This window comes from Malaclemys terrapin, chromosome 10 (assembly GCF_027887155.1).
Source record: "Malaclemys terrapin pileata isolate rMalTer1 chromosome 10, rMalTer1.hap1, whole genome shotgun sequence".
In the NCBI taxonomy this organism is placed as follows: domain Eukaryota; kingdom Metazoa; phylum Chordata; order Testudines; family Emydidae; genus Malaclemys; species Malaclemys terrapin.
This window is the reverse complement of record NC_071514.1, coordinates 78,455,199-78,469,599: the sequence shown is the minus strand read 5'-3', so window position 1 is coordinate 78,469,599 and position 14,401 is coordinate 78,455,199. Positions and strand designations below refer to the sequence as shown.

Below are 14,401 nucleotides of genomic sequence, written 5' to 3'. Positions count from 1 at the left end.
GATGGCAGACCTGGATGGGGTTAGAATTACAGTTTGCATTTGTAAGTTTCAGTGGGAGAGCTCTCCCTGTAGCCTGGTAAGAAGGTAAACCAGGTATTTTAGAATGTTTATAGTACTGTACAGTCATTTGGTTTGGGCAAAACATGTTATTGTTCCTGCAGAGTTTGGGGTCTTGATCTAGGGGCTACAAACAGGTGTCCAAAGGTTGCACCCACCATGCCCTTCCCCTGTACCCAAATGGGAGACAATCTTTAATTTCATCCCCTGAGCTTTCAGACAGAGCAAACTGGTACTGACTGCCCCTCCCCCGGCCAACACCCAGCAGCCCTCCAGGTTCTTCGGAACTAAAAAAGAGGATTATTCTTTAGCCTCTTCCCTGGCAATCATCCGTCACACTCACTCCAGAAATCATCATGGAATTGGCAAATAAATCCAGCCCCGATCAGCTCAGTGACAGCGTCTCATTACGAAGTAAGAGACAGAGAAAGTAATGGCCTCTGACAGATGATATCACCAATGCCAGGAAGTCCCTCTCAGCCCTTATTACAAGGGAGGTCCCTTATTGTTTCATCTCTGTACAACAAGATTGGGAGTTGCTGAGTGCTGCAAAAAGCAGCAAGAAATACCTCGGGGTATGTAGGGTAGGTGAGTACTGCTTAGTATTATTATTAATAAGAATGATGATAATAATAATAATACTGGGAGGAGGATGGGGCGGGAGTGCTAAGAAAACAGTCCCTTATTTTTGAAATATGTTGGCAACCCTATGTCTCTGCCCCTCCTGGCTTCCCAATCTCCCCTGTCTACAGCAAGTCATCCCCTCTTCCCCAGCTCTCGCCTAAGCAATGATCAAGACCACGCGTCCTGTGCTAACACATGGGAGTCCCAGGAACAAAATCCCAGGCTTGAGCACTGTTTGTGTGTATTCGAGCCACTGTGCCTGTCCGCTGGGTGAATTCCTGTAAGCTGGGCCCTGGCTCATGCTACGCTTTTGACCTGTCATCTTCTAATGATCCAGCTACAGGACCTACTAATAGGATTCGGTCCTCGTTCTCCTCCCTAGCTTATAATTAGGCTGCTTCCTGCGAGTTTAGCACATCATTACAAAGCAACACAGCCAGTGCCCAACGTGCATGATGATTTGGCTGGCCAAACCCACTGAGGTAGATGCCCTCCATGGGTGAGCAACTTCAGACCTTGGCAGCTAGTGTCTTCTGCAGAGAGAAGACTCTATAGCAATGGTTCTCGACCCTTTTCCATACTAAACAGATATAGAGAGCACTGTATATGTGCATAGAACTTGAGGGAACAATGCAATGACCGGTCCCTGCTTCTAAGACGTGACAACCATGCTGTTACTTTCCAGGGTTTTCGCTTACCATTGGTGCAGCTTAATGCCTGACCACAAGGGGTCAGGATTTCTCAACAAGACGCATTCGTCCTCCTGGCAAGTGCCCTGGTCCCATCTCTTGCCAAGAGATTTTTCTAGCCACCTGCAGCCTGGAAGACCGTGTGCGAGGGAGGTTTCAGGAGCGCTTTGCGGGGAAGCGGTGGGGACTGGTTAACTCTCACATGACTTCCCCACAGGTATATAATGTGAGCATCTCAAGCTTTATATCACACTAATCACCTCTTAAGAGGAATATACCTAGCTCTCATATAACACTTTTCATCGGTAGACCTCAAAGCATGTTACAAAGAAGGTCAGCATCATTACCCTCCTTTTCAGATGGGGAAACCGAGGTACAGAAATGTGAAGGGACTTGGCCACAGTCACTCAGGAGGTCAGTGCCAAGCAGTCCCCTGAGTCCCTGTCCAGTGCCCTGGCCACTGAACCACACTCCCTCACACTGTTTGCTCTTGCTCCGCCTCATGTGTATATATTTAAATGGAGGTTTTGTCGGCATAAATCTGAGATGGACACACTATACACTAGTGGGGAAGCCATGTCTGAGTGGTGCAGCTCCTCCCACGCAAGTGCGTATAAACCTTTACCCCACATGCCATGATGTGTTCCGTATATGAGTGTGTGAAATCTCAGTGCTTCAGATCCATGAGCCTCAGATCATTCACCTGAGTCTTCAAGCTCCCAGAGGCTCTCACACCCCACGTAACATCTACAATCTGGTTTTAACCCACTTTCCTCTCTACCCTGAACAAAGCGAGAGCCAGAAAGCAGCTCACAGGACTGCATGATGCTCAGAGCATCCTCATTCTTGGATGACAGGGAGTAAAAACATAGCGGGAGAGGGGGGATGAATATGGGAAGTCAGCTCTGGATTGTCCTTTGATTCTGCAGGACAAGAGCCTCTTTGTGCTGGAGTCCAGAGTTGTGAGCATGGGTTTTTTTGTAGCTTGCTCTCTGAGAAATGGGGCCAGGATCAGACAGGCCTGAAGGAGAGCAGTGGGAAACCCTCTGGCAGCAGTTAACAACCTGTGCATATTAATTCTGGCAAAGGCTGCCATCCTCCCATTTAGGACTGACAGCTCCACAAACCTCAGCTAGCTGTCTGCCAGAAGCAGCCACTGGAGAGAAAAAGGGGCTGGAAGCCCTCTTGTTCAGTTGCCGATGGCTATCGTCTGTAATGGGATGCAGCACGGGAGGAAACAGATTCTTCCTGGTGACCCTGCTAACTCCCTCACTGGGGTCCCACTGAGCCCGCCTGTCCCACCAGCCTGGATTTCCCTTACTCTGTGCTGCTGTGACAGGCTCTCAAGCCCCTTTACAGCACACACACAGGTAGGGACACACCCAGCTGTAGAATCACACAGAGTCTGCGATCAGCTCTCTGTGGGAGGACTCAGCTAGGGGAATGGCCAGCACTCCTGTGCACGCACCCTCTGGAATGTAAACGCAAAATTATACTGTCTTGCGCTGTATAGAAATCTATACAGTGTAGGTCATAAAAATCGCCCCTTTCCTCAATGTGGAAGAAGATATGCACAGCACTTTGTCCCCCAGTTATGAGTTGCCCAAACTGGGTTTTGTAATATACAAAAAATAAGTTTATTAACTACAAAAGATAAATGTTAAGTAATTATAAGGGACAGCAAACAGAACAAAGCAGATTACTGAGCAAATAAAACAAAACACACAAACTAAGCTTAATATGCTAAAGAAACAGGTCACAAATAGTAATTTCTCTCCCTAAATGTTTTAAGCAGGATGCAGAGTTTCTGCAGCTCAGAATTCCAGTTATTTCTCGTCACAGGCTAGACCCCTGTCTCAGCCTGGACTCAGCCCTTGCCTTTCCCCAGCTTAGTTCCTTTGTTTGTTCAGGTGTTTTTAGCAGTCTTCCTTCTTGGGCGGGGAGGCAATGGAGAAGAGCCTGATTGACTCACTTTCCAGCCTTAAATAGGATTGACGTAAGGCGGGAATCCTTCGTTTCCAGTGGAAAAATACCAGCAGTGTCCAAAGTGGTACTCCGTACCAGGTGACAGCATCACATGACCTTGCAGTGTTAAAGCCACCATGAGACAAGGTTTACTTGTAACGTCCACAGGAAGGAACTCCAGGAAGATGAGAGATCAGCATCTTCAAAGACCCATTGTTTTTCCTAATGGCCCATCCAGGCTGATTGCATACTGTCTGGTGGGCGTTCCCCAGGTGTAACCACAGTTGTAATTGTTACAAAGTCAATATTCCTAACTTCAGATACCGAAATGATAGAGGTATACAAATAGGATACTCATATTCAGTAAAACATAACCTTTCCAATGATACCTCACACGACCCACCTTGCATAAAACATACCTTAGTTATGCCATTTTCATATCATAACGATATTTCTATTGAAGAATATAGGGTGTAGCATCACACCTATTTCACAGAACTCATTTCAAACAAAGGGCAATATATATTCTCTTCCTAAATGAGCCAGTCCCACAGCCAAGAGCCTGGTCCTCAGCTCCCGGCAGGGAGAAATTTTCCTCTTCTTGAGATATACTTATGCTGAAAAACTCCAAGCTCCATTTGCCCGCAGGCAGTTCATCCCATCAGCCGTTTGTTCCGTGCTCAGGCTGAGAAACATGCAGCAGAGTCTCTGTGGGTTTTTGGCTGATCTGAGCTCTCCTCAAGTGTAATTAGAGTCTCAGGTGCCCTCTCCAAATGGGACTGTCCGAAGACAGGTATTTAATCCAGAAAGCAGCTCAGGTGTAAGGTTCCAATGGCTGTACTTCCGCTGGAGTGGGCAGTGCTCCAACAGGGCAGCCCTGCAAAGAATATACTGTAGGAAATAGTAGAGGGAGGGTGTAGTGTGGCGCTCACAGAGCTGATGGTAGAAATCCTGCTGGAAGCTCATTCAGCTCGCCAGACTCCAGGCAAGTTATTGTGGGTGAGGTGGGGAGATAGGGTGGAATCAGGCTTAGATGATGGATTTGGCCCATTTGGCAGCAGGGTCCATGAGGGAAAGACCGGAGAAGGGAGAGCACTGGGATTGTAAGGTCTTCGGGGCAGGGATTGTCTCTCTGTTGTGTACAGCACCTAGCGCAGTACGGTCATGGTCCATGATTGGGTTGCTAAGGCACTACTGCAATGCAACGAATAATGATGGGATTAAAGGCAAGAGCTGGGAGATGGAGGAGACAGGACTCTTTCATTTTGTTTTCACCCGGGCAGCTAGACTGGAGGATAAAGCACATGAATGTCTGCAGGCCCCGGCAATGGAAAGCCCATGGGGGAGGCTGCAGTGGGGGAGAGTATCAGCAATCTCCCTAATTGCAGGACTCCAGGGCAGACCAAAACATGGCTGGTGCTGGCTGGGGTCCAGCTGTGGCTGGGAGAAGCACCCAGCTATCACAGCCTCTCACCATCCTTGAGCAGCCGGGCTCCCATTTTGCCCCTGGTGGAAATTAAAGTTCCCCCCAGTGAGCCATCTCACCACTCGCCCTCCTCCGTACCACAGCAGGTCCGGCCGTCGCAGGGGTGTGTGTGTTATCAGCAAGTGCCAAGGGCGTCATGCACTTTGCAGGATCAAGCTCGCAGTACAAAGAGGAGCTGGGTAGGAGGACAGGGTTTGTGAGCAGTATGGAGCCTGAGGAGGACACAGTGCAGTCAGAACAGCCTATTTTCATTTGAACAGGCACATTCAGGTGCTGTACGTTCTGATCAGCTAGATATCACTAATTGCACCTGGTCAGAAGGCCCTTCGCTTTGTCCGATCAATGCAACCAGCCCAGCTGCTGCTAGGAAGTCCATTCAGAATGCCCCATGGAGCATGCACTGGAAGGCACTTGGGGAGTGGCTACTTGATTTGCTGCTGCAGAGCCCAGGAGATATCCTCTCCATTCCCTGGGGCTTCTGGCAAGGAAACTGCAGGCATTGGTTTGCATGGGGCCTGTAAGGGGAGACAGACCTTTCTGATTTGTCGGGGCTGAGGAGAGAGACCCTGTGGGATGAGGAGAATAACCCAGGAGAGAGAGGGACCATGACAGTGCACGGTTACTTTGAAACTGCAGTGAAACCAAAGCCGCCCTGGATTAGAGCGGATGAATCCCCAGGGGTTGAAAGCTCAGTCTGTGGGCACTCCAATGTGCATCAACATGTAGGCAGAGCAAATGGGAAATCATTTACATAATCCAAACTCCAGCCTTGCAGCTCGCTAACTTTAAGCTGCGAAGAAGCTCACCGCAGGGTCAGTCTTTCAAAGGCACAATTTTGTGCCTGCTCAGCTCCCAAAGAACTTTAAAATCTGTCTCCTCAATTCTCCTTTGAACACAACCTTGCAAAAGGGCAAAATCTATTGCCTCTCCCTTCCCAGGATGCTAATGGGGTCTTATTTATAGGTTTGCCTGGGGTGTTACAGACAAGTCCTTGGCCCAAAGCATTCAGTCTACAACATTCTAATTTAAATGTACCACAGCGAGGGATGACAGTGAACAAAGGGAGTGTGAGGGGATGAGAGCGGGAAAATCTAATTGTAAGTCAAAAAAGGCTATCCCAGGCAAATGAATATGTAGAATTTTATAAGGCTATGTAAGCCTCCAATCAAATACAGGCCTACTAGACGGAGCACACGGTGGTCGGATTCTGCTCTCAGTTACATTGGTATATAAGTCCAGAACAACTTGACTGACTTTGACGGAGTTACTTTCCATTCCCATTGGTGTCCCTGAAAGCAATGACAGGCAATCTGACTGACTGGGAAGTTAGGTACCTGTGTTGTATTCCTTGTGGAGTTTTTGACAGGTCTTAGTCAGTAAATCTAGTTTCCCCATAGGGCCGTGGGCCTCTCCAGCCAAGTCAGCTGTTTGGCAGCATTTAGGACTTTCCAGGAGGGAGGGGGGAGGAGCAGGGATGCGGCGCGCTCAGGGGAGAAGGCGGAGAAGAGGTGGGGCAGGGGCGGGGACTTGGGGGAAGGGGGTGGAATGGGGGCAGGGACTTTGGGAAAGGGGTGGAACGGGGGCGGGGCAAGGGCAGTGCAGGGGCAGGGCCAGGGGTGGGGTCAAACACCCGCCGGGAACAGTGGAAATCGGCGCCTATGGTGGTGGGAGGTATTATCCCATTGCTGTAGTTAATCCACCTCCCCGAGAGGTGATAGCTAGGTCAATGGAAGAATTCTGCCGGGGGTCAGGTCGGCATAGCGACATCTCTCAGGGGGATGGATTTTTCACACCCCTGAGAGACACAGCTATGCCAATGTAGGTTTTCAGTGTAGACCAGCCCCTAGAGATCCCGCAGACCCAACCGCCTCTCTGACAGGTGGATTCCCTATGCCGATGGGAGAACCCCTCCTCTGGGTGTCGATAATGTCTATGCTGAAGCGCTACAGAGGCCCAACTGAAGCCCTGCTGCTGAGCCGCTGTAGTGGTTTAAGTGTAGACGTACCCTAAGGGAGGAGGAAACAAAGGCTTTGTCTACACTAGCACTTTTGTTGGCAAAACTTTTGTCGGTTGGGATGTGGAAAAAACCCCACACCCCTGATCGACATAAGTTTCACCGACAGAAGCGCCGGGGTGGACAGCGCTATGTTGGCAGGAGACGCTCTCCCACCGACATAGCTACTGACGCTCGTTGGGGCTGGTTTAATTATGCCAGTGGGAGAGCTCTCTCCGCCGGCACAGAGCCGCTACACAGGAGACCTTAGTGGTACAGCTGTGCTGCTGTAAGGTCCGTAGTCTAGACACAGTCAAAAATGGGAAGGCAAGAAGGAAAAGAGAGAGAGAGAGAAGTAGAAGAGATGGGAGAGGGAAATAAATACACAAAACCATAGCCCTGGCTACCTCAGGGGAGGAAGGCGGCAAAATTAAGCCATTGGCCTATTGTGAAGTTACATCTGATCTCTTGGGAGCCACTCAGATAATACAATGAGGGGTGCTTTTATAAGAACCTAGATAGACTGACCAGAGTTGGATTTCCAACAAATCCCAGCTCCCACTCCCAGGCCCTTAACCCATCCAGTCTCCTTGCCTAACTACACTGTTTGTGTGTGTGTGTGTGTGTGTGAGGATATCCTTACATGCTGGTATTCAGTTCTGCCATTCCCAGACATTTACTTCCCTGCCCAAGTTCGAAAGGCGCTCTCCCTCCCGTGCCAAGGGGCTGTGGGAATCGGCGTGACACGTGCCCCCGAGGTCAGCCTCGCTTTTATTATTATTATTATTATTATTAATAATAATAATAATAATAATAATGATCAGTAGAGTCGGCATATGCAAGAGACAAAGTGAGGTTTTGGGGTTTTTTTTAATTTTCTCGTGCATGTTTCCATGGAAACTGTGACATCACCGCAGAACCCTGAACGTCTGGGCCATGCAGAAAGGATTTAAAAAAAAAAAAAAAGAAAGAAAGGAAGGAAGAAATAAAAGCACCCAGATGGGGTTTCAGTGAGGCTCTGGACAGTTACCTAGCAACGGTACAGTAAAATAATGTCCTGTTGTTGGAGAGAGATTGTTACAGGATGTTGGGAAGGAATGTGAACAAAATCCGGGCTCAGGCGGGGAATTAACAGAGCCAAAGTCTCTTTGTTTGCTGGGGCCTGGCTCGGGGGGCTTATTAAAGCCTATTATTGAGACTAATAAACAGGGCCAGGGAAGCTGAGTAGTAAATGCACCCATGTGTGTCCCACAAGAGTGGCCCCGACTGAACAGAACAGGCCTAAGTCTCAGTGACAGGTTAGATCCAGGTTGGTCGGTTCAGCATTGTTTTATTTTTATACAAACCAGGCCTAACCATGGCAGTGAGGCCAGGCTGTGAGCCAGCTGTGTTAGACCCTGGGATTTCTTGCCTGGGTGTGAAGGGTGTCGTCTTCCTCCGGGTTTGTTCAGCACCTAGGAACTAGAATCGTAGAATCATAGGGTTAGAAGAGACCGCTAATCATCTAGTCTAACCCCCTGCCAAGAAGCAGGGGGGCCTTTCAGTCCTACCATTGGGCCTGCACTGGGTGATGCAGAACTGAGCTATTCCAGGGGGCAAGCTCCCAGGCAAATCAGGGGAACGTGCCAGCAGCTACACCCCTTAGGCAAGTGCAGTGTCCCCCCATGGCTGGCCCACTCTGCTAGCCAGTGGAGGGGGAAAGCATAGGTCTAGGCTCCACCTCCTTCCCACCTGAGAGCACCTACAGGAGCACTGCTCGGGTGCTGCTATCCCACTCAAGTGAACATGCAACTGAGCACTTAGTGTGGCGGTGTGTTCCTATAGTGACTGGCCCCAGCAAAGATAAATCCTGCTACTAGGTGACCCGAAGAGTTAGATTCCTTCGGCTCAAGTGGCATAGGCTGAAGTGCTGGTTTTGAATGCTGAAGGTTCAGCGCCCGCTGACGACCATGATATCCCTACCATGTTACATCTCGGTGCTCTAACGCATGCTGCTGTGCAATGGAGCCTCAGTGCTGGAGCTTCTTTGCTGCTATGTTTCAGCACAGCATCCTTGAAAGTCAGGTTCCTAGGCATAGGATCCTGGGGCATGACACTGCCTTAGCAGGAGACAAGGAACTCCCATTGGCTTCAATAGGGCTTATTCGTACACAGCTAGGGAAGAATAGGTACCTTAGATGCTGTTCTGTAGGTCTCTGTGTGCTGACCTGTAATATACCAGAAATAACATAGTCATGTCTCTCTGCTGGAGATTCCCAGATACAGTGATCTAATATTGTAGAGATAATACAATTGTGTCTCAATATCTAATAAGTGTTGCTGCAAAGGACCAACAGCTGTTTCTTCCTCAAAAAGCTCTTAAAACGGTGCTGTATTTGCCAGGGAAGAGTAGCCGGCTAGTTCGCCTAAACCCCAATAGGATACTTTGCTCTAGATATGCTTAGCAGGTCAAATTCCACGCTCAGTTTCACCTGTGCAGTCCTCATTGACCTTATTGGCAGTGGCACAGGTATAAGAGCACACGTTGACCTTTCTACTTCTGGTTTTCTGTGGACTATGATCGTTCTTAATGGGGCATTGCCCTGACATGGTGTAACATCCCACAGTCGTGCCATGGACGAAGGAGACGACTGTGACACTAGAGGTGCATTTTAGACACCATTAGCACTTGCGCACTTATTCTGAAGATAACAGTAACCAAGTGCTCCACTCTTTAGCTCAATCCCTTTGATTAGGGCATATGGCCTTGATTAGGCCATGCCCAAGTATGAACCCTACACTTTGTCCAACCTTCATTGTCTTGGATATGTTTTTCACTCTGGATACACATCTAGTTTGTCTACTCTTGTATGTTGAAGTTCAGCATGATACACCTAGCAACTGACAAGCCCCAATGCTATTTCTTTATCTGGGTTTAGATCTGGTGAGGTAAATCGTTATGTTTCTTCAAACATGGAGAGCAATCCGATACTTCAGGTTAAGAGAGAGCAAATCAAAACTAAAGTGTCCGTGAGAGCATGGTTTGTGTCGTTCTTCAGCAGCAGTTTGCACTGAGATGGGCTGCTTGTCTCTTCAGGCGGGGGAATCCTTAGAAAGAAACAGAGGTAGAGCACAGAAAACAAAGGCATATTAGTGCAATACCCCATCTAAATGAATAGAGAGAAATGTAAAGTGTGACATTTTCCCTCTTATTCAGGACTACACACACAGACATGCACCACAACACAGAATCAGAGACACACACCTGTGAAATTGTGGTGTGAGGGCAAGCTAGGCCTTGGGACTGTTCTTCTCTTGGCCAAACATGGAGGCAGGTCCTATGATAACTGGTTTCCCTCATCCCTTCTTTTGGCTGCCACCATTATGCCCCACCCCCAGCTGTCCTTTCTTTTCCATCCACGTGCCATGAAAGGGGTGTGCCACGCCCTGCAACAGGCAGCACTGAAAGCGGGCAGTGCAGCTGGCTTCCCCATCTGTCTTTAGAGGAAAGGCCTCATGTAAAGGCTGACAACTCAAGGCAGAGTGTCAGAGGTGAGGCCAAATTTGCTTTTCCCACAGGTTCACCCCCCCCATCCCCCAGCATCAATGGAACTGCACTGGAATAGCTGAGAGAAGAATATGGCACATGCTGTTTAACCATAGAGAGGCAGAATGGCCTATGTGTAGCGCATGGGACTCATGGGATCAGAGCTGTCATCTTGTCTCTGTGGTTAATTTGCTGAGAGTCATCCACCAAGTAACATCACTGCTCAGTGCCTCAGTTTCTCCACGTGTAAAATGAAGATCATAACACCAAGCCTACCTCGTTGGAGTGCTGTCAGGCTTAACTGTTCCATGGTTACTTATTAAATGCTTTGGATGGAAGGTGATATAGACAGGAAAAGGACTGTTATTCCCCCTCACCAGTTCAGCGCCTCCTCCCCCCAATTTCCCCTATCACCATCTCTGTGTCAGGCCCTCCCCTCCCCTGAGCCATGGTGAAAATGCTGGGCAAAGTAGTGGTTTTGAGAAGTGGATCTATCTCCTTGCTATTAGGACCCTGTAACCCTGTTTTTTGTGCCTGGCTGAGAGCACCCTGTGCCTACAGAGGAAAGCTGTGCAGTTCCAAGACTGGCCCGTGGAAGGCGCTAGCACACAGAAATAGGCCCTGGCCCAGCGAATCCAAGTGGGACGCGAAGATCCAGAACGCGCTCTTTCTTATGTGCACAAGCAGTTTTCTCTCTGTTTTCCCCTGGCCGCCTCATTCCAACCCTGAGCTCAGACAGTTGGCAGTATTGCTCACATGTCCCCGTGGTGCCACGCGATGCCTCTTTATTTTAGTCTTTCAGCGCTCGGCCTTCCTTCCTGACAGCTGGGTGATGACTCATAAAATAACAAGTGCATCTTCTCAGGGGGTTGAGTGCGAATATTTGAGCTGTGCTCAGTTTCCCTAGGTGGCAAGATGTCACTAGGGTAGGGGAAAGACAGCCGCTGTCAACAGGGCCAGAGGAATTCTAGGGGACACCTCTTCTGATCTTCCCGCTTTAGGAGCATTAGCACATGCCATTTCTCTACATCTCAGTGTCAGCATCCCCTGGAGTGGCCTCTTGCTGGCTGAGTTTGAGTCTTGCATAGCAGCAGCCTGTTGGCCCAGGATCCTCCCACACGTGGCATCTCGTGGGCACATGTAGCCGTGGGAAGGGAGTGCAGCTTGGAGGTGGTCGTCCGGCATAGGGAAAGGGTCCACCCAAGAAACTGCTTGCCTGACACACTAAAGAGTCCTCAGCCAGCCATGCGGGGGAGTGCGCACTGCATCAGAGATCAGCTCAGGGGTGATCTTGCAACTCCTGCTTCCCTGGCCAGTGGGGGCTGTTGCAACGTGGCTGCACGGGGTGAAGGGTGCAGGATGAATAGAAAGGTGAGTGCAGCGGTGTGTGAGCAGAGAGGGTGCAGTCATCAGCCCCTTCACACACTGCTGGGACCAGTCCTGGACTTAGGGCAACAATAGGCAACAATAGTTAGCCTGGCAGATGTACTTAGGGGCCCCGTGGGATCTGGGGGTGCAGGAACATACACTCAGCTGCTCCCAATGAGCTCAAGGCCTGCACATGAATGCCGCTCTGCAGAACCCATCACAGAGCATTGGCAGAACTAGAATTGGAGCAGCAACTCTTCCACCCCATGCTCCCAGAGCTGGGATTGGGTTACCTGGAGGGCGCCAGCGCGCAGCACCCACCAGAACCCAATCCCAAGTGTAACTGATCCGACATTATCAATAAATGATTTGTGGCCCTGCCCCAGGACTCCACCCTCTGACCCTGCTTCTCTCCCGGTTTCTCGTTCAAGGTTTATGAATCACAGGGTCCCGTCCAACCGGAGATACCAGCCAACGGAGTATGAGCACGCAGCGAACTGTGCCACGCATGCCGTGAGTTGCCTTGGGGTGTGGGGAGGCACGTTGGGCAGGAAGACAGAGGTGTATGGGTCTCGGCTCCCATTGTGTTCCCAGAATGGAAGACAACGCTGAGGCTTGCTCCACTCCCTGTTCCCTTCCACGTGCGTTCAGGAGCCATCACAGGTTGAATGTAAATTACATTTAGGGTTGCATCTTCTGACTGGAGCTCAAGGGCTGGGATGTGCCCAGCTGACACCTGGAGTCTGACACCCAGTCACTGCACATGCACATGGCCAGGAGCTTGTTTGCCGGAGCTCGCCACGTCTCCTTTGGTCTCTGGTGGCTTTTAAGGAACAGTCAGAGCTCATTGTAAGTGACTCAGCTAATCTTGGGTGGCAGTTTGGGTGAAAGTGATCATGAAATGATCAATTGCCCCATTCTAAGGAAAGGAAGGCGTTAGAGCAGCGGAGTGAGGACAATGGACTCCAAAAAATGCAGACTTTAAGGCTGAGGTGTTTAATGCCTATTTTACTTCAACTTTCACCAAAAAGGTTAATGGTGACCAGATACTCAATACAATTATTATTAACAAGGGGGAAGGAACTCAAGCCAACATAGGGAAAGAACAGGTTAAAGAATATTTAGATATGTTAGAAGTATTTACGTCGGCAGGGCCTGATTAAATTCATCCTAAGAACTAGGGAACTAGCTGATGCAATCTCAGAACCAGTACCAATTATCTTCAAGAACTGATGGAGGACGGGTGAGCTCCCAGAGGGCTAGGGAAGGGGGAATATAATATCTATCTTTAAAAAGGGGAGCAAAGAGGAACCCCGGAATTACAGAGCAGTCAGGATACTAGAACAAATTATTAAACAATCAGTTTGTAAGCCCCTAGAGGATACTACGATTACAAGGAATAGCCAGCATGAATTTGTCAAGGATAAATCATGCCAAACCAACCTGTTTTCCTTCTTTGACAGGGTTACTGGCCTAGTGGTTGGGGGAAACAGTAGACATGATATATCTTGATTTTGGATAAGGGTTTTGACACATCACAATCTCATAAGCAAATGAGGGAAATGCGATCTAGATGAATTTACTATAAGGTGGGTGGACAACTGGTTGAAACACCATATTCAAAGAGTAGTTATCAATAAGGCTACGATTTAATCAAGGGTATTTTTAGTAAAAGTCATGGACGAGTCACGGACAAAAAACAAAAAATCACGGCCAATGATCTGTCCATGATTTATACCATAAATACCCCTGATTGAATCTTAGGGGGGAGATGCTGGGGGGGGGAGCCCACAGCACCAGTGGCAGGGGGGGAAACCCCTGGGGGGCCAGCAACTGCTCCGGCCACCGCTGAGAGTGGAACCCCGGGGGGCCAGCGGCTGCTCCGGCCACCGCCGAGAGTAGAACCCCGGGGGGCCAGTGGCTGCTCCGGCCACCGCCATTGGGGAGCCCCAGGGCCAGCCACTGCTCTGGCTGCTCCCAGGACCACTGCTCAGGTGGTTCCCGGGGCCAGCCGCATTGGCCATTGCTCGGGCGGTCCCCGGAACCAGCTGCCCGGGGCCACCAGAGCAGAGGCCGGTGCGGCTGGCTGCAGGGCTGCTCAAGTGGCTGCGGAGCTGTTCCAGCAGCAGCTGGTGTGGCTGTCCCCAGGGCCACCTGAGCAGCTATCCCCGGGACCAGCTGCTTGGGCAGCCCGGGGGTTAGCCACACCGGCTGCTGCAGAAGTCACGGAGGTCGCAGGAAGTGACAGAATCTGTGACCTCCATGACAAACACGGAGCTCTAGTCATCAATGGTTTGCTGTTGAACTTAAAGGGTGAATATAGGGGGGGCCCTCAGGGGTCAGTCTAGGTCTGGTACTCTTCAATATTTTCATTAATGACTTAGATAACGGAACGGAGAGCATGCTTATAAAATTTGCAGGTGGCACCAAACTGGGAGAGATAGCAAGCACTTTGGAAGACAAGATTAGAATTCAAAAGGACCTTGACAAATTGGAAAATTGGTCTGAACTCAACAAGATGAAATTCAATTAAGATTAGTGCAAAGTACTACACTTAGGAAGGAAAACTCAAATGCACAACCACAAAATGGGCAATAACTGGTTGCCAGATGGTAGATGGCTAGATGGTAGTATGCTGAGGGGTTACAGTAGGTCACAAATTGAATATGAGTCAACACGGTGATGCAGTTGCA

General features: G+C 49.6%; 1 protein-coding gene across 2 annotated transcripts in view; it reads left to right on the top strand.

Annotated features, from left to right (window-relative positions):
* Positions 1 to 14,401, top strand: part of MMD2 (monocyte to macrophage differentiation associated 2) — a 41,646-nt gene that overhangs the window by 15,449 nt on the left and 11,796 nt on the right. For both annotated transcript variants that reach the window (XM_054042576.1, XM_054042577.1), the window contains exon 2: positions 12,140 to 12,221. In XM_054042576.1, coding sequence (XP_053898551.1) covers positions 12,140 to 12,221 — 82 coding nt within the window. The remainder of the gene's footprint in view (positions 1 to 12,139; positions 12,222 to 14,401) is intronic.